The sequence below is a fragment of the Amblyomma mixtum genome, chromosome 9 (genome assembly GCF_055824585.1).
Source record: "Amblyomma mixtum isolate Tamu chromosome 9, ASM5582458v1, whole genome shotgun sequence".
NCBI classification, from domain to species: domain Eukaryota; kingdom Metazoa; phylum Arthropoda; class Arachnida; order Ixodida; family Ixodidae; genus Amblyomma; species Amblyomma mixtum.
In genome coordinates, this window is record NC_143020.1 from 108913237 (window position 1) to 108929357 (window position 16121).

General features: G+C 46.9%; 1 protein-coding gene across 1 annotated transcript in view; it reads right to left on the reverse strand.

Moving 5' to 3' along the window:
* Window positions 1–12583: 12583 nt before the first annotated feature.
* Window positions 12584–16121, reverse strand: part of LOC149330661 (uncharacterized) — a 58312-nt gene continuing 54774 nt past the window's right edge. Inside the window, exon 4 of the mRNA XM_089559918.1 lies at window positions 12584–12984. Coding sequence (XP_089416044.1) covers window positions 12979–12984 — 6 coding nt within the window. The 3' untranslated portion in view covers window positions 12584–12978. The remainder of the gene's footprint in view (window positions 12985–16121) is intronic.

Sequence of the window (16121 nt, forward strand, 5' to 3'; positions counted from 1 at the left end):
CCCTGGGCGAGTAGGATTGAGCAAGCTTTACACACCCCCAGCAAACGAGTCAAGAAGATTATTCAATTTGATCTACAAAAGACACAAAGTGAACAAGGAAGGGGAAGGGGGCTTCTGTTCACCTGGGCCATACGAAGTCTTCTTGCCGAAACGCTGGCAAGCACCCTGAGGCTTTCCTCTTCCTTGTTCTCTTTGTGATTGCGAGAACCGTCTCGCTGCCTTGATCTACAAAAAGGGCGCTGACATCAACCGAACTCTACAAGACATATGCACTGCGAAAACAATTCTATCGATTGGGACGGAATCACTTGTCCTGGGCCCCCTCGGCCTAATCCGAACCTCGACAAGGACAACACCCTTGATGAAGTCGAACGATCACTGATTACCATACGCCGCCCAACAACCCCCGGACCAGACCACATGACACACAGGGTCCTCCGCAACCTTGACGACACCTCACTTTAGGAACTGATGGAGCGCTGCCCTCCACCTGGAAACATGCACACATCACTTTTATTCCCAAACCCAGCAAGGCAGTCATCCTACGAAACCTTTGCCCTGTCTTCCTCATCAGTTGCGTGAAAAAACTGTTTGAACATGTTTTCCAGCCAGCACTATACCATCCGTCCCCATCCAGGTCAGGTATGTTGGTGAGTTGTTTAGCCAGGAACTGCACCTTGTGGAGTGTTCTGGATTGGGAGGGTTAATAAAGGTGACACTCCACAAGGTGCAGTTCTCTGCTCCCTCCTACTGAAAATAGCGTTAGCCCACTATCATACCTGACCTCCGCGCGGCACTATACACCTACGACACCACTTCATGGACGACAAAAGGCTCCATAGGAGAGGCATAAAATACTTTACAATATACAATTGATATTATCACTTCGAAACTGACCTTTATGGGACTTAAGTGTTTTCCATTCAAATGATCACTCCACGTGATCAGACAACTTCCTCGGGTTCTACGCATACACTGCGACACACCCCTGGCCAACAGACTCGGAATCCTTGGCCTCTATATATACAAGACACTTTGGGTGCCACCCTTATATAGAACTCCTAGACAAGGAAACCGAAATTAACGGCAGGCTTAATTCGCAGATTTGCTATATGCAATCACGGCCTGTCGAAGAGGGGAACCCTTAACATGACAGACGCCCGAATCACCAGCCGATTGAGTTATCACCTTTCCTACCACTTGCTCATCAAAACAAAACAAGATAAAGCTGATGTCCTTATCATAAATGCGACCGCCTGAGCACTCCGCCTGCAACTGTCAGTTTGGTACGTTCCTTATTAGATTATGGGTTCACTGTACGGTTGGGCAGGTCTGTCATGCCGTAAAAATTGGATCGAGTACAAAACTGAGGCCTAGCGCTCTCATGTGGCGCATACAGAACAACTCCCATAGTCAACCTCTGTGCAGAAATAAATGAAACCTCCCTTGAATACAGAAGAATCGCTACCAAAACAATATATATACTACAATATATACTATCCAGTTGTGGCGAAATGTCGTTGTTGAATATTATTTACCCACAAACCGCAAGCTACCTGGCCACTGCTATTGCGATTCGAAGAGATATGCCAGAATCTCAATATACAGGACACATTACCTGACAAATAGATTCACAACAGCGCTACGGAACGAGGACAGAAGGAACACGAAAAACACAGGACGGGCGCTGTCCTGACATTTGTGCAGCTGCAGGAAAAATAGTAAACGAGAATCTCACGAACAGTATTAATTACACAGGCCCCCTAATGGTACTGACATCTCTTCACTCTAGAAGTGCAATCACTCCGTCACTGGGTGACACCATTCACAACATGGCAAAAGACAAAATTATGCTGGGTCCCCAGTCATGTCTGAATGAAAGGCAACGACAGAGCAGATTTGTGCGCTGCTGAAGCTTGTGGGAAGACAAAATAAACAATGTATACCATTTAAGGATTGCACGAATTTAGTACAACGTAAATTAAAAAGGGCATTCGCCTTGGAAAAACGAAGTAAATAGCAAACTGCGCTTGGTAAAGATAGCTTTAGGGTGAATGGAAGTCATGTGTGCAGCAGGAACGTTTCAAGCAAGTGGTTCTCTGTCATCTCCGAATAGGCCACACACACCTTACGGACCAATTCCTGCTAACAAAACAAGACAACAAGGATAGCTGCTGAGGTTTCCAACCCCCTTTAAAGGTTTTACTATTAGCCATTTCTAGAAATTCTTTCTTATGTGATCACTAGGTCGCACTAACGTTTTAGGCCCCCTACACCACCGATGATTCTTCACTTTTCTATAAAATTCAGCGGAAAAATTTTCGTAACACCGTATGCTTGGCGCATGATGGCCTTAGTTGCCTGTGCGCCATAAAACACTACACACACACCAACCGCCCGATGCATCCCGAGGTCTGATGGCAACATCAGACAAACCGTTGCATCTCCCCCTCCGTCCCAAAGCAGAAGAAGCCCCAGCTTGTTCATCCTCAACACGTACAGCGCGCCAAAAAGCAGCGGAGCCCCCCCCCCCCCCCCCCCCCCCCTTCGCCCCCTCCACTTGCGGTTATTACAAAAGTGCTAAACAACCGCGCGAAGAACCCGAGGAGATTTTAACGCAAGAAACGTAAGCTGGGGTTACAAGCAAAAGTGCAGAAAAGAATCGCAACACTGGACATTAATGCAAAATGAGGCCCTAACCCGTTAACGATACACAACAGCGCGCAGCTAAACACCAACCCAATCCCACGATCACCAAAAACATCGCACAGTGTTTGTGAACCAACACGCAGACCTCCCTAGGCAGCGACGACTACAACATTCAAACAACTTCCGCACTGAAGTCAATCTCTCCCTCTGTAAAAAGGACACTAAAAATCACAGACTGGGATAAATTCAGGAATCTCCGGAAGAAATCCACTACTGAGATAGAGAACCTTGCAAACTGGGTGAATGCACTCACATAGGACGTCGGAAGTGCCACATCCCGAGTAATCGGGAAACGAAAATCGTGGACAGCAGACTTGTCCACATGTGGGAAACACACTCCAGTATGCAAAAAAGATGGCTGAAAAACAAACACGGCCTCTTAAACTAAGGATAGCAGCCTTAGGAAAAAGATTGAAGCACACGCAGTACACCTAACCCGTCAACAGTGGGACCAGATTTGCAACTGCATGGAAGCAAATCTGGATTTGCTTCCATGCGGTTGCAAATCTGGGACTGAAAAACACGTGGAAGCTTCTACGTTGCCTCTTAGAAGCATAAAACACTAAAGACTCCCAACAACGTAACGTAAATCGCAGCGCCAAGAAATTAAATGTGGAAGACAGCGCTTTGATCCAAAACTTAAAAGACGGGTATCTCACAACCACAGCTAGAAGCCTACCCCTCAAATACTCAAGCCCTCTGAACCCCGTGTTTGACGAAGACATATCGACAAGGGAAGTGAGAGTAGGTATGCACAAGCTGCGCACCATGTCGGCGCCGGGCGCGGATAAAATCACCAACAAAACATTACTGAACCTGGACGAAAATTTGGTTCAAGCCGTAACCAAGCTTTTCGATGAACACTGGAGAGGGGCACCCCCTCCCGGAATGGACCTACGCTAAGGTCACCTTTATTCTAAAACCAGGTAAACCAGTTCAATTGGCAAGCCTCCGTTCCATGGAAAACTGTACGAACACGCTATCCTCGGCCGTTTCCAAACCCACATGCAAAAACACGGCCTCTTCCCCCATGCGAGGCTGGGATTTAGAAGCAAACTGTACACGACGCAGGACGTGATGCTTCAAATCTCAGAAGTAGGGGTGTGCGAATATCAAATTTTTCGAATACGAATCGAATACGAATAATCAAGGACAGACACATTTAACCACTACAAAACATTTATTTGAGCACCCAAGAACATCACAGTTCAACTATCAGTGATGAAATGAGCACGAAAGGTGCGTGTGGCTGCACAAAAAGTATCAGTCTCGAGCACTGTTCTTAGAAGAGTGAAAATATCAGAGAAGGTGGCTAGGACACAGCATTGATCAAGGCTAGCTTGCCATAAGCACAAAAGCGCGTTGCTGGGATGAACATAAAAGGTTGTCGGCTGCTCTACTTGGTCAGGCAGAAGTAGTTCCCTTCTAGCTGAAACAGCTTCTCCAGCTACAGAAAATGCCCTCTCAATTGGCACTGAACTGGCTCGTATTGAGAGGTATTTCGTGCACTGCTCTGACTATACCAGCTTCGCAGGTATAGCCACAAAAAAGTTCACCAGTGCAGTCAGCTACTGCATGGCCCAACTGTAGTGCCTAGAACCCAACGTTACGCATTGCTCTGGGCGCCGCCATGTTGTTATGTCTCTGTCGATAGGACTTGCGGACCGAAATGAACGCCGGTGCTCGCAGTAGAATATTCGGCTAGATACGAATATTCGCGTCGTGTCGAATAATCGACACAACACGAATATGTGGATTTCGAATCGAACACGATTAATAAAAAAATAATATTTGAATTATATTCGAAAATTTCGAATATTCGCACACCCCTACTCAGAAGAAATTCTACACCTGAGACACGGCAGACGCACGAAACCAAACTAAACGCACTATCTTACTGAGGTGTAGGGGCTAGAACACACGCGTATTTGACCGCCTTTATGAGTAACAGGACGGCGGAGATATGGTTTGGGTCCACACAATCCCCCTCGTTAGCTCTAGAAAGCAGGGGCACATCTCAAGGCTGAGTTTTATCTCCACTACTCTTCGACACCACTCCCATACCCATGGGCCGAAAATTAGAGCGGATCCCACTCCTACGCAGACGACCACGGCAAAATGCCGGCGAAATGGAGGAAAGCCTCCAAGCGGTACGGACTGCGTGGCCTGTATAGGCCTTGCACACTCGCTGACCGAATCCTGCTGCTCCACCCGACTGCGGGCCGTCACAAAAAGGGAAAACCCTCTATACAAGTAACGGTCGACGGCCTCCCAGTATCGGAGGTACAGAAACTCCGCATCTGGGAACGTTTGTCCAAACACACGGTCATGACACATCAAAGCATCAGGCTAATCAAAAAAATACCAAACAAGCATTCGTGATTAGCAGAATGGTATACTCACTGCCCTATATTCCACCTCACAAAGATAGAAGAGGAAAGAGTTGTGGGTTTCTAAGTGGACAGAGGCCACCACCCACCGCGGGTTCGAGCTTCGCGCGAGCCAAGGGCCCCAATCAGCCGTCACCACACACACACTGGGACACCGATGCGGCGCACTCAACCTCCGCTGGGAGGAGAGCGATTCGCCGCAAAGAAATAGGCCTCCAAGTTCACAAAGGAGACGTTTATGCACGTCTTCCTTCAGCAGGTACACAAACACTCAATAGTCACCCCGTCCCGGGGGCGCGCGAGGAGCAAGGCTCCGCTGCGCGCACGAAGCGACTCGAGTAATGCGCGCCGCTAGCACGCCGCTGCAGGAGAATGTCCCCGCGGCAGTGCTGTGATCTCCCTCTCGTGTCGACCGTTGGGCAATCAACGCAAGGTACGCCTGTCTGAGGTCGCTGGACCCCGCTGGACAGGCTCGAGCCGCTGCAGGTCAGAGGACACGTGCGGGCGAGCGGCAAAGGCCGGCAGGGACAAACAGTAACGTACGCACCTTTCGCTGTCTCGGAGGGATCTCTCTCTCGGCCCCGCTCGAACGGTCGCGCGGCGCGCGGCCGCCCAAAGCGGTTCCCGAATTCCCGCCAAAAGGCGCCAATGGCAAAGGCCCTTGGCGAGCCGGGGCGGAGCTGTGGCTAAATGACAGTGATTAGTCACCCAGCCGCCTCTCCACCGCCTGAGGCGGGAGCAAGGGAAAGAGGAGAAACAACGCGGGAGGCCGGCAAAGCCGCGCAAAGGCGACGGCGGAAAGCCAGGATTCCCACATCGTAAACGTGCTAATAAGACAGGGAGAGACGATCTCGCCTATGCTATTAACCGCATGTTTACAGGAGGTATTCCGGGGCCCGGAATGTGAACAGATGGGGATAAGATTTAGCGGAGAATACCTTAGTAATCTGCGATTCGCTGATGATATTGCCTTGCTAAGTCGATCAGGGTATGAACTGCAAAGTATGATCAATGAGTTATACTCAACCGTCTAGGAAGAAAATATGGCTGTTTAGGGCAGGTAGTGACAGCTGATCATGATCATGAGAGGGAACTAACTAGAAGAATAAGAATGAGGTGAAGCGCATATGGCAGTTTACCAATACCCCTCAAGAGAGAAGTCTACAACCAATGTATCTTACCGGTACTCACCTATGGGGCAGAAGCGTGGAGGGTAACAAAGAGGGTTCAGCTTAAAGACAACGCAGCGAGCTATGCAAAGAAAAATAATAGGCGTGACGTTAACAAATCGGAAGCGGGCGAGGGAACAAACGCGGGTTAATGACATTCTAGTCGAAATCAAGAGGCAGAAATGGGCATGTAATGCGAAGGCAAGATAACCGCTGGCCCTTATGGGTAACGGAGTGGATTCTAAGAGAAGGCAAGCTCAGCAGGGGGTTGCAGAAAGTTAAGTGGGAGGATGAGATCAAGAAATGTGTAGTAATACGGTGGCCGCAGCTGGGAAAGGACAGGGTAAATTGGAGAGACATGGGAGCGGCCTTTGTCCTGCAGTGGGCGTAGTCAGGCTGATGCTGATGACAAATCGGGCCTAAATCCGCCTCAAGGGACTTCAACCAACAGGCTCCTCCGCATGTGGGTCCGTAACACTCTACAAGAACTGTCTGAAGCCCGTTGTACTGCTGGCTATCCTCCACAAACACAGGCAGATACATCCCAAGCCGCACCCCCCCCCCCCCCCCCCCCCCCCCCCCCCTCTGGACAACACCCTCAGCAAATCACGGAAAACCTAATCGTCCACCCAACCAACAACCGGGAAAGAGCTGATTTTACTTCATTTTTTGCTTGAAAGTAAAGTTGTTACTAACACCATGCTACAAATGCTTTTCCCGCCTGAAGGATAAGTAATGGAAACCGAGTGCTCGTTCTGTCAAAGGTAACGTTTACATTTCGAAAATGCTATAGCAACTGGCCCGAATAATCGGGTGAGTGTAAGTGTCAGCTCCGAACTGAATTCTCGAAAACTGCACAAGTGTGCTTTCGGTGAAGAGTGAGTGTTATGAAAAGTACGAGAGAGTGATGTTATATGACGAGGGTTGCCTTGCGTGAGCAATTCGAAGTCGAAGGCAGGATGAACGTTATAATTGTAATAAAAAAAGAAAAAGAAATGAGCACAGTTTTTGCATTGACTGCTGCGCTGACATACAGGCCGGAATGTATTGCGAAACCTCCCCCGGTCTGGTTCCGGTCCTAGGCCCGAGCTAAATGATGCAAGTGCTCTCAGCAGGTGTGTGGACGACCGTACGCAGAAAATGTTTCAGAAGGCTAGGCCATTAGGGTGTGTCCCCGAAGACAGTACAGGATTTCTTAAAAATAAAAGTAATGAGAACACTTTTTTTCGGCTTTGAATTGTCAGCTGAGTATTACATCAGAACACAGCTAACACATTCTAAATAGCAGGCTGATTAACAAATACTCATTAGCTGTCTTTTTAACTATTACTAGTAGGCTGCTTAGTTATTGAGACCCCTGTAGCCTATCGTAATTTCTACATCAGCTTTTATAATTTCGAAAATACGCTTACCCTCGACGGTGTGGGCCAACAAATCTTGGCTATTTCGACGAGTTACGTGGCTACATCGAGGCAAAATGCACGCTCTTTCAAGAAGCTTGGAGGCACAGCAAACTCCCTAGTGCATGTAAGACGTCGAAACAGACAACGTTTGTTGTGCCACAGCGCTGAGGGTAGCCGTTATTATTGTAAAAACTTTGGATGCTACTGTGGGCTGCAGGCCTCTTAAAGGTGCAGTGAAGCGAAATCTGAACTCGTCTTTTTGCCGCGGGAACTCAATCTACACGTTTCTCGCATTCTTAGAAACTGCGATTTATTGCCCTGTGTGGTCGATTTCCCTAATTAAATCAAATTAACGTCCGGCTCCCACCTTTTTTTTTGTTTTGAATTCTCCCCGTACGGTGGGCGGAGTCGACCAACGTGCCACCCAGTGCCGTGGCGGCTTGCCGCTGTGCCATCGGCGGAGTAATACGTATGCTTCGTCTCACAAGATGTTTGCAGCACTACGGAAGGCAGAGCACTCTCGTCCAATCAGGGCTGCAGGAACACAAAAAATAGTCCCTCGAATATTTGAGCAGTGTAGGACTATTAATCAAACAATGAGCACAGCAATTGAAAGCATAATGTGGACTAAGCCGCCGCGGTGGCTCAGTGGCTATGGTGCTCGGCTGCTGGCCCGAAAGACGTGGGTTCGATCCCGGCCGCGGCGGCTGAATTTCTTTGGAGGAGAAATTCAAGGCCCGTGTACTGTGCTATGTCAGTGCACGTTAAAAAACCCCAGGTGGTCGAAATTTCCGGAGCCCTCCACTACGGCATCTCTCATAGCCTTAGTCACTTTGGGACGTTAAACCCCATAAACCAAACCAAACCAAACCATAATGTGGACTGGTAGATTTAGGTGGTATAGAGTGCTTCAATCACTGGTGAAATTAACAAAGCCCGTACGAACACACCTCTGCGGAGGCTTGCTGCGAGGTAGTGATGCATCGCCATTTTCCAACATGGCGCCGGCCGAGTCGGTTGTGTCGTCAGTGTGCCCTACACCGACAGTGCGCTGTTTTTCTAAGCAGACCATCGCAGTTGGCTTCTTGAAGTGCTTCGTGTCGAGAACGGGGGCAGTTCAAGTACGAATGCGCTCACCAAGAGGAGGGTAAAACTCACTCAGGTGAGCGAGCGAACGCTTTACCAGTGGACAACGCAGACGTTGAAGGCGGGCCGAATGTTGTCCCTGAAGAAGCCGGCTGCGTTACAGCGATGGACAACGCGCCATATCATTCTGTGAAGCAGGATAAAGTGCGGCGGATGAGTAGCCTCAAAAAAAGACATAGACCTGGAAAACGGGTCGCGTGGAGTAGCGACGTGGTGAAGGCCGAGCTCATGAAGCTTGGCAACAACGTGAACACAGGTGGGGACCGATACCGTGTGGACTGCAGCGCCGAAGCTGCTGGCCGTCTCGATGTGCGCCTGCCACCCTACCACTGCCAATCGAACCCGATAGAGTTTGTTTGGAGCGATGTGAAGGGCTTCGTCGCCAGTCAAAACAAGACGCTTAAGCTCCAAGACGTGGAGCCTCTTGTTTGGCAAGGCATCATGCAAGTGACTACTGAGAAATGGAAGAATTACGTGCAGCATGCTATTAGTGAGGAAGATGGGATGAGGAAACTGGACCATGTCAATGACGATGCTGTTGACCAAGGACCATCTGTTGTTGTCAACCTGGACGACGACACAAACCAGCAGAGTTGAGTGGAGTTGTGATGAGCCCCATTAATGTGCTAACGTACGCGCGAAAGTCGGAGTACCCTCGCAGCGTCTCTCATGAGATATTGCAGACACCGTAGCAGACGGCTCCGGATTAATTTTGACCGCTTGTGCGCTGACTTGAACGCAGCGCATGGGGTTTTGCTTTTCGCCAACATCGACATTCGGCTGCCCCGGCCTGCATTTGCTTAATAGTGTAGTGGCCATGCTGGAATAAATAAATTCATTTAAACATAGCAGGAACATTGAAAATAACTGTGACGTGACAACAGAGGAAATGATAGAAACAGGTGGCGACAGAAAAAAAAGAAAAAGTGGGGCCAGTGCGTCTGGAACGGGCGTCTGCCTGTACAAAAATAAACAGACATCAAGCGCCCCCTGCTAGATGTAGAAAGAAGCTAATTAGCAGTACGCCTTCTTTTATATGGAACGAGCCACCTGATGTCCAGCCAGGTGGATCGAGCAACAGGCGCGTAGGAACACACTAATGTAGTGCGCGCCATCCTGATTGGACGAGAGAGCTCTACCTTTCGTAGTGCTGCAAACATGTAGTGAGACGGAGTATAGTAGCAAATAGTCCGCGCGTATTTTGCGACTATATTATCTGCGAATGAAACTATTTATTCGCGGAAACCAAAAAGACAAAATAAAGCGAAAGCAAAGCTTCCACGGGACTGGCTGAAGGCACTCCACGTATTGGTCGACTACGCCCACCGTACGGGGAGAAGTAAAAGAATAATGGCGGGAGCCGGACGTTAATTCGATTGAATTAGAGAAATTGGCCACACAAGGCAATAAGTCGCAGCTGCTAACAATGCTTGGAACGTGTTCAGATTTTTCTTCACTGCACCTTTAATAATCAAGGTTCGTAAAAGTAGCAGTTTAGAAGATAGCTATTGAATATTGGTTTATCGTCTTGCTAGATAGCACGTAGTAGCTGCATTCTGATGTACTACACCGCCGACAGTGCGAAAAAAGTGCTGTTTGAACACAGAAAGCCTATTTTAGAAGAAAAAAAGATGTGTAAAGTCTGAAGTTGAACACTCACTATATACATCCTTCGCGGGCGCGTTTTGCTAGTTTCCCGGCAGCTGCGCACCACTGCCTGCAGGCTTCTCTAGAGCGAAGGAGTTGCTATGGAGGTTAAAACATGCAGAAAGTGCAAAATCGAAGCGGCGGAATGTCGGCGCGAGAAAAACGGGTTTCCACGGGCCAAACCAAAGATACGGTGGACGCGAGACGACTGCGCTGCATGAGTAAATTCAGCGGGGAACTACTGATTGCGACCGCAGGACGTTGATTGGCACGGTGCTGGAGGTGCCGTGGAGGACAGCTGCGAGCGTACATCGACCGGACATCCGGAAACGCGACGTACGCGTCTGGTTTTTTGTTCCTGGATAATTGTTTTAGCATCCTCTCATATCCTGATGTCCCGTAAAAAAAAAAAAAAAAGGTCTGCCTAGTGTCTTTCTGATGTGTGCTCGCTGCGGTCTATTATGGTATTTGCAGCGGCATGCCTATTAGTATAACGATATAAAATGATCATCATAAAAGGAAATTGTTTACAGTGGCTGCGGTCCTCATCGACTCTCTCTGCACCTTCCCCATGTTTGTGACATGCAATATTGCTGTAGCACCGCGTGAACTGCACAATGTAGAACTACGTAGCGCATTCAAGACGGAGGCCAGTAATTAGAGAAGACTCGCTAAGTGTTAACGGTTCCACTTACCGGATTCTCGCAGACTTTTGTGGCAAGTGGCCATCAATTCGGCAGTTGCAACGGACTGTGATAATTGGAAGTGGTGAGCCATTCGCACAAGGAGAGTAAATTCCAATGACGGTCTGCAGCCTGCACCTTACGTTGCTCAGTTGTAGCAAGGCGATATGGACCAGCTAGCAAAGCAATAACTAGAGCTAGTGAATTTTACGTTGTGCAGTGCGCGCGCTAATACAGCAACAATACAAGACACGAAGATGTTGACAGTGCAGAGAGAGACAATGAGGAGTGAAGCCGCTGTATTGTGCGTACTTTCATGAATGTGCTAGATATTATGATACGAAAGGGCACGCTGCTGCAGGTGCCTGAAAGACCGCAGCAAGCACACACTGGGCAGAAATACGAATCACACTGCGTACGCCCTTTTTCTCTTTTTTTCTTATGGAACATCAGGATATGAGTGCATTAAAAAAAAAAAAACGCACGTAGCGTTTTCGGATGCATTTCAGTATCAACATGCTGCTGCAGGTACCGTAGAAGTCCGCAATAGCAACCAAACACCGGCCAGACATCCGAAAGGCATCACGTACCCTTCTTTTTTTATTTGCTGGACGTTTTGTTTTTCATGAACGTTCATGGAACAAAACGTCCAGTAAAAAAAAAAAAAAAGAGCGTGTGTACGTGGTGTCTCTCGGACGTCTCGTCAGTGTGTGGTTGCTGCGGACTTCTGCGGTGCCTGCAGCAGCGTGCGCACTCCTCCCTCGAATTCGGAACGATGGGAAAGAAAAAAAGAACCGTCCTCCCCCGGGGAAACCTCCGCAGGAGCAACGGGCATCCGCCCTCTGGATACCCGGGGGACAGCGAGAAGAAGAGCTGTGCGAAAAAGCACAGATCCTCCCCTTGTCCTCCACACACGGCGGCCGAGCTGTGACGCTGGTGGGATCACCAGCCGCAGTTTTTTCGACAGCGATCCGCTGTGCCTGCGCTGGGAATCGAACCAAGGTCGGTGGGGATATTCGCCCAAGCATTGCCAACTGGCACGCTAACCACTCGGCTACCGTGCGGCTCTGTTTCTTGTCGGCGTCCGCGAGTGCTGATAGAAGGGAAGCGAAGAAGACCGAAAGCGAGCATGCGCGGGGGATGCGGTTATCTCGCCGCCGGGCGTGGAGCGGCCGCACTAGGGCGGAAGTGCGATAGCGCGTGGGGCACCAGCCCCGTCATGGTGGTTCATCCGTGCAGATAAAAGAAAGGTCGGAATGCCAAAGCCGCAACTTGAAACACGATCGGTGCGATTGTTCGGCGGTGAAAAAGGTGGCCGCGCGGCGAGGCAAGATGGCCGGGAACCTTTTGAACGGGAATGGCTTTGTTGTAGGTGTAGAAGCGCAAGGCAAAAACTTGTGGGATGCTTTAGCGTACGTATACAGTAGCACGCAAAAGCGTTGTAGGGTTGTTACATATGGGATTCCTGGTGCCCCGTATCGGTGAGATTGACAGGTCGGGAAGGGACCTGTCGGTAATGGCGCGCGCAAAGGAGCGTTGTTTCTGTGAGCGAAACGTATGTAACCTCCTGGTAATTAATGATTCGTGAATGGCAGACATTTTCTGGCATGTGCGTGGCCTACCGCACAGAGATGCTGCCGTACTAATAATGGCAGTGTCACGTGCATTGAATGAGGAATGCGTCATCGGAGTTGTAACGACCATATGTAATCTCCAACCTCGCAGGCAGTGGAACGGATGGGAGGAGCGGAGATTTCAGTCCCCGGCCGAGGACAAGGAGGTGCGTGGACATTGGTCGTGGTGGGGCCACTACCCAGCGTGGAGTGCTCTTTCACACCTGCACGAAGGGACAGCAGGATATAAGTTACTGCAAGAAACACAAGGTTGCAACGGCAGTGCCATCGCGAGAGACCACTTCAAATGCGCAGGAGTTCGTAGGATTTCAGGTGCTAGACAGAGTGTGATGCGTTTCATTTATTCATTATAGACTGTTCACTTTCCATTTGAGACACTGGACTGTGTAACTGGTCTCTTTCGTTCAGTATACACTGTTCATTTTCCATTTCAGGTTCTAGACAGTTTGATGTGTTTCATGTATTCAGTATACACTGTTCATTTTCCTTTTCAGACACTAGACTGTGTAACTGGTCTCTTTCGTTCAGTATACACTGTTCATTTTCCATTTCAGGTTCTAGACAGTTTGATGTGTTTCATGTATTCAGTATACACTGTTCATTTTCCTTTTCAGACACTAGACTGTGTAACTGGTCTCTTTCGTTCAGTATACACTGTTCATTTTCCATTTCAGGTTCTAGACAGTTTGATGTGTTTCATGTATTCAGTATACACTGTTCATTTTCCTTTTCAGACACTAGACTGTGTAACTGGTCTCTTTCGTTCAGTATACACTGTTCATTTTACATTTCAGGTTCTAGACAGTTTGATGGGTTTCATGTATTCAGTATACACTGTTCATTTTCTATTTGAGGTACTAGACAGTTTGATGGGTTTCATGTATTCAGTATACACTGTTCATTTTCCTTTTCACACACTAGACTGTGTAACTGGTCTCTATCGTTCAGTATACACTGGTCATTTGCCATTTCAGACACTAGACTGTGTAACTGGTCTCTTTCGTTCAGTATACACTGTTCATTTTCCATTTCAGGTTCTAGACAGTTTGATGGGTTTCATGTATTCAGTATACACTGTTCATTTTCTATTTGAGGTACTAGACAGTTTGATGGGTTTCATGTATTCAGTATACACTGTTCATTTTCTATTTGAGGTACTAGACAGTTTGATGGGTTTCATGTATTCAGTGTACACTGTTCATTTTCCATTTCAGACACTAGACTGTGTAACTGGTCTCTTTCGTTCAGTATACACTCTTTATTTTCCATTTCAGACACTAGACTGTGTAACTGGTCTCTTTCGTTCAGTATACACTGTTCATTTTTCATTTGAGGTACTAGACAGTTTGATGGGTTTCATGTATTCAGTATACACTGTTCATTTTCCTTTTCAGACACTAGACTGTGTAACTGGTCTCTTTCGTTCAGTATACACTGGTCATTTGCCATTTCAGACACTAGACTGTGTAACTGGTCTCTTTCGTTCAGTATACACTGTTCATTTTCCATTTCAGGTTCTAGACAGTTTGATGGGTTTCATGTATTCAGTATACACTGTTCATTTTCTATTTGAGGTACTAGACAGTTTGATGGGTTTCATGTATTCAGTGTACACTGTTCATTTTCCTTTTCAGACACTAGACAGTGTGATGCGTTTCATGTATTCAGTATACACTGTTCATTTTTCATTTGAGGTACTAGGCAGTTTGATGGGTTTCATGTATTCAGTATACACTGTTCATTTTCCTTTTCAGACACTAGACTGTGTAACTGGTCTCTTTCGTTCAGTATACACTGTTCATTTTCCATTTCAGGTTCTAGACAGTTTGATGGGTTTCATGTATTCAGTATACACTGTTCATTTTCTATTTGAGGTACTAGACAGTTTGATGGGTTTCATGTATTCAGTATACACTGTTCATTTTCTATTTGAGGTACTAGACAGTTTGATGGGTTTCATGTATTCAGTGTACACTGTTCATTTTCCTTTTCAGACACTAGACAGTGTGATGCGTTTCATGTATTCAGTATACACTTCATTTTTCATTTGAGGTACTAGACAGTTTGATGGGTTTCATGTATTCAGTATACACTGTTCATTTTCCTTTTCAGACACTAGACTGTGTAACTGGTCTCTTTCGTTCAGTATACACTGGTCATTTGCCATTTCAGACACTAGACTGTGTAACTGGTCTCTTTCGTTCAGTATACACTGTTCATTTTCCATTTCAGGTTCTAGACAGTTTGATGGGTTTCATGTATTCAGTATACACTGTTCATTTTCTATTTGAGGTACTAGACAGTTTGATGGGTTTCATGTATTCAGTGTACACTGTTCATTTTCCTTTTCAGACACTAGACAGTGTGATGCGTTTCATGTATTCAGTATACACTGTTCATTTTCTATTTGAGGTACTAGACAGTTTGATGGGTTTCATGTATTCAGTATACACTGTTCATTTTCTATTTGAGGTACTAGACAGTTTGATGGGTTTCATGTATTCAGTATACACTGTTCATTTTCTATTTGAGGTACTAGACAGTTTGATGGGTTTCATGTATTCAGTGTACACTGTTCATTTTCCTTTTCAGACACTAGACAGTGTGATGCGTTTCATGTATTCAGTATACACTGTTCATTTTTCATTTGAGGTACTAGGCAGTTTGATGGGTTTCATGTATTCAGTATACACTGTTCATTTTCCTTTTCAGACACTAGACTGTGTAACTGGTCTCTTTCGTTCAGTATACACTGGTCATTTGCCATTTCAGACACTAGACTGTGTAACTGGTCTCTTTCGTTCAGTATACACTGTTCATTTTCCATTTCAGGTTCTAGACAGTTTGATGGGTTTCATGTATTCAGTATACACTGTTCATTTTTCATTTGAGGTACTAGACAGTTTGATGGGTTTCATGTATTCAGTATACACTGTTCATTTTTCATTTGAGGTACTAGGCAGTTTGATGGGTTTCATGTATTCAGTATACACTGTTCATTTTTCATTTGAGGTACTAGACAGTTTGATGGGTTTCATGTATTCAGTATACACTGTTCATTTTCCTTTTCAGACACGAGACTGTGTAACTGGTCTCTTTCGCTCAGTATACACTGGTCATTTGCCATTTCAGACACTAGACTGTGTAACTGGTCTCTTTCGTTCAGTATACACTGGTCATTTGCCATTTCAGACACTAGACTGTGTAACTGGTCTCTTTCGTTCAGTATACACTGTTCATTTTCCATTTCAGGTTCTAGACAGTTTGATGGGTTTCATGTATTCAGTATACACTGTTCATTTTCTATTTGAGGTACTAGACAGTTTGATGGGTTTCATGT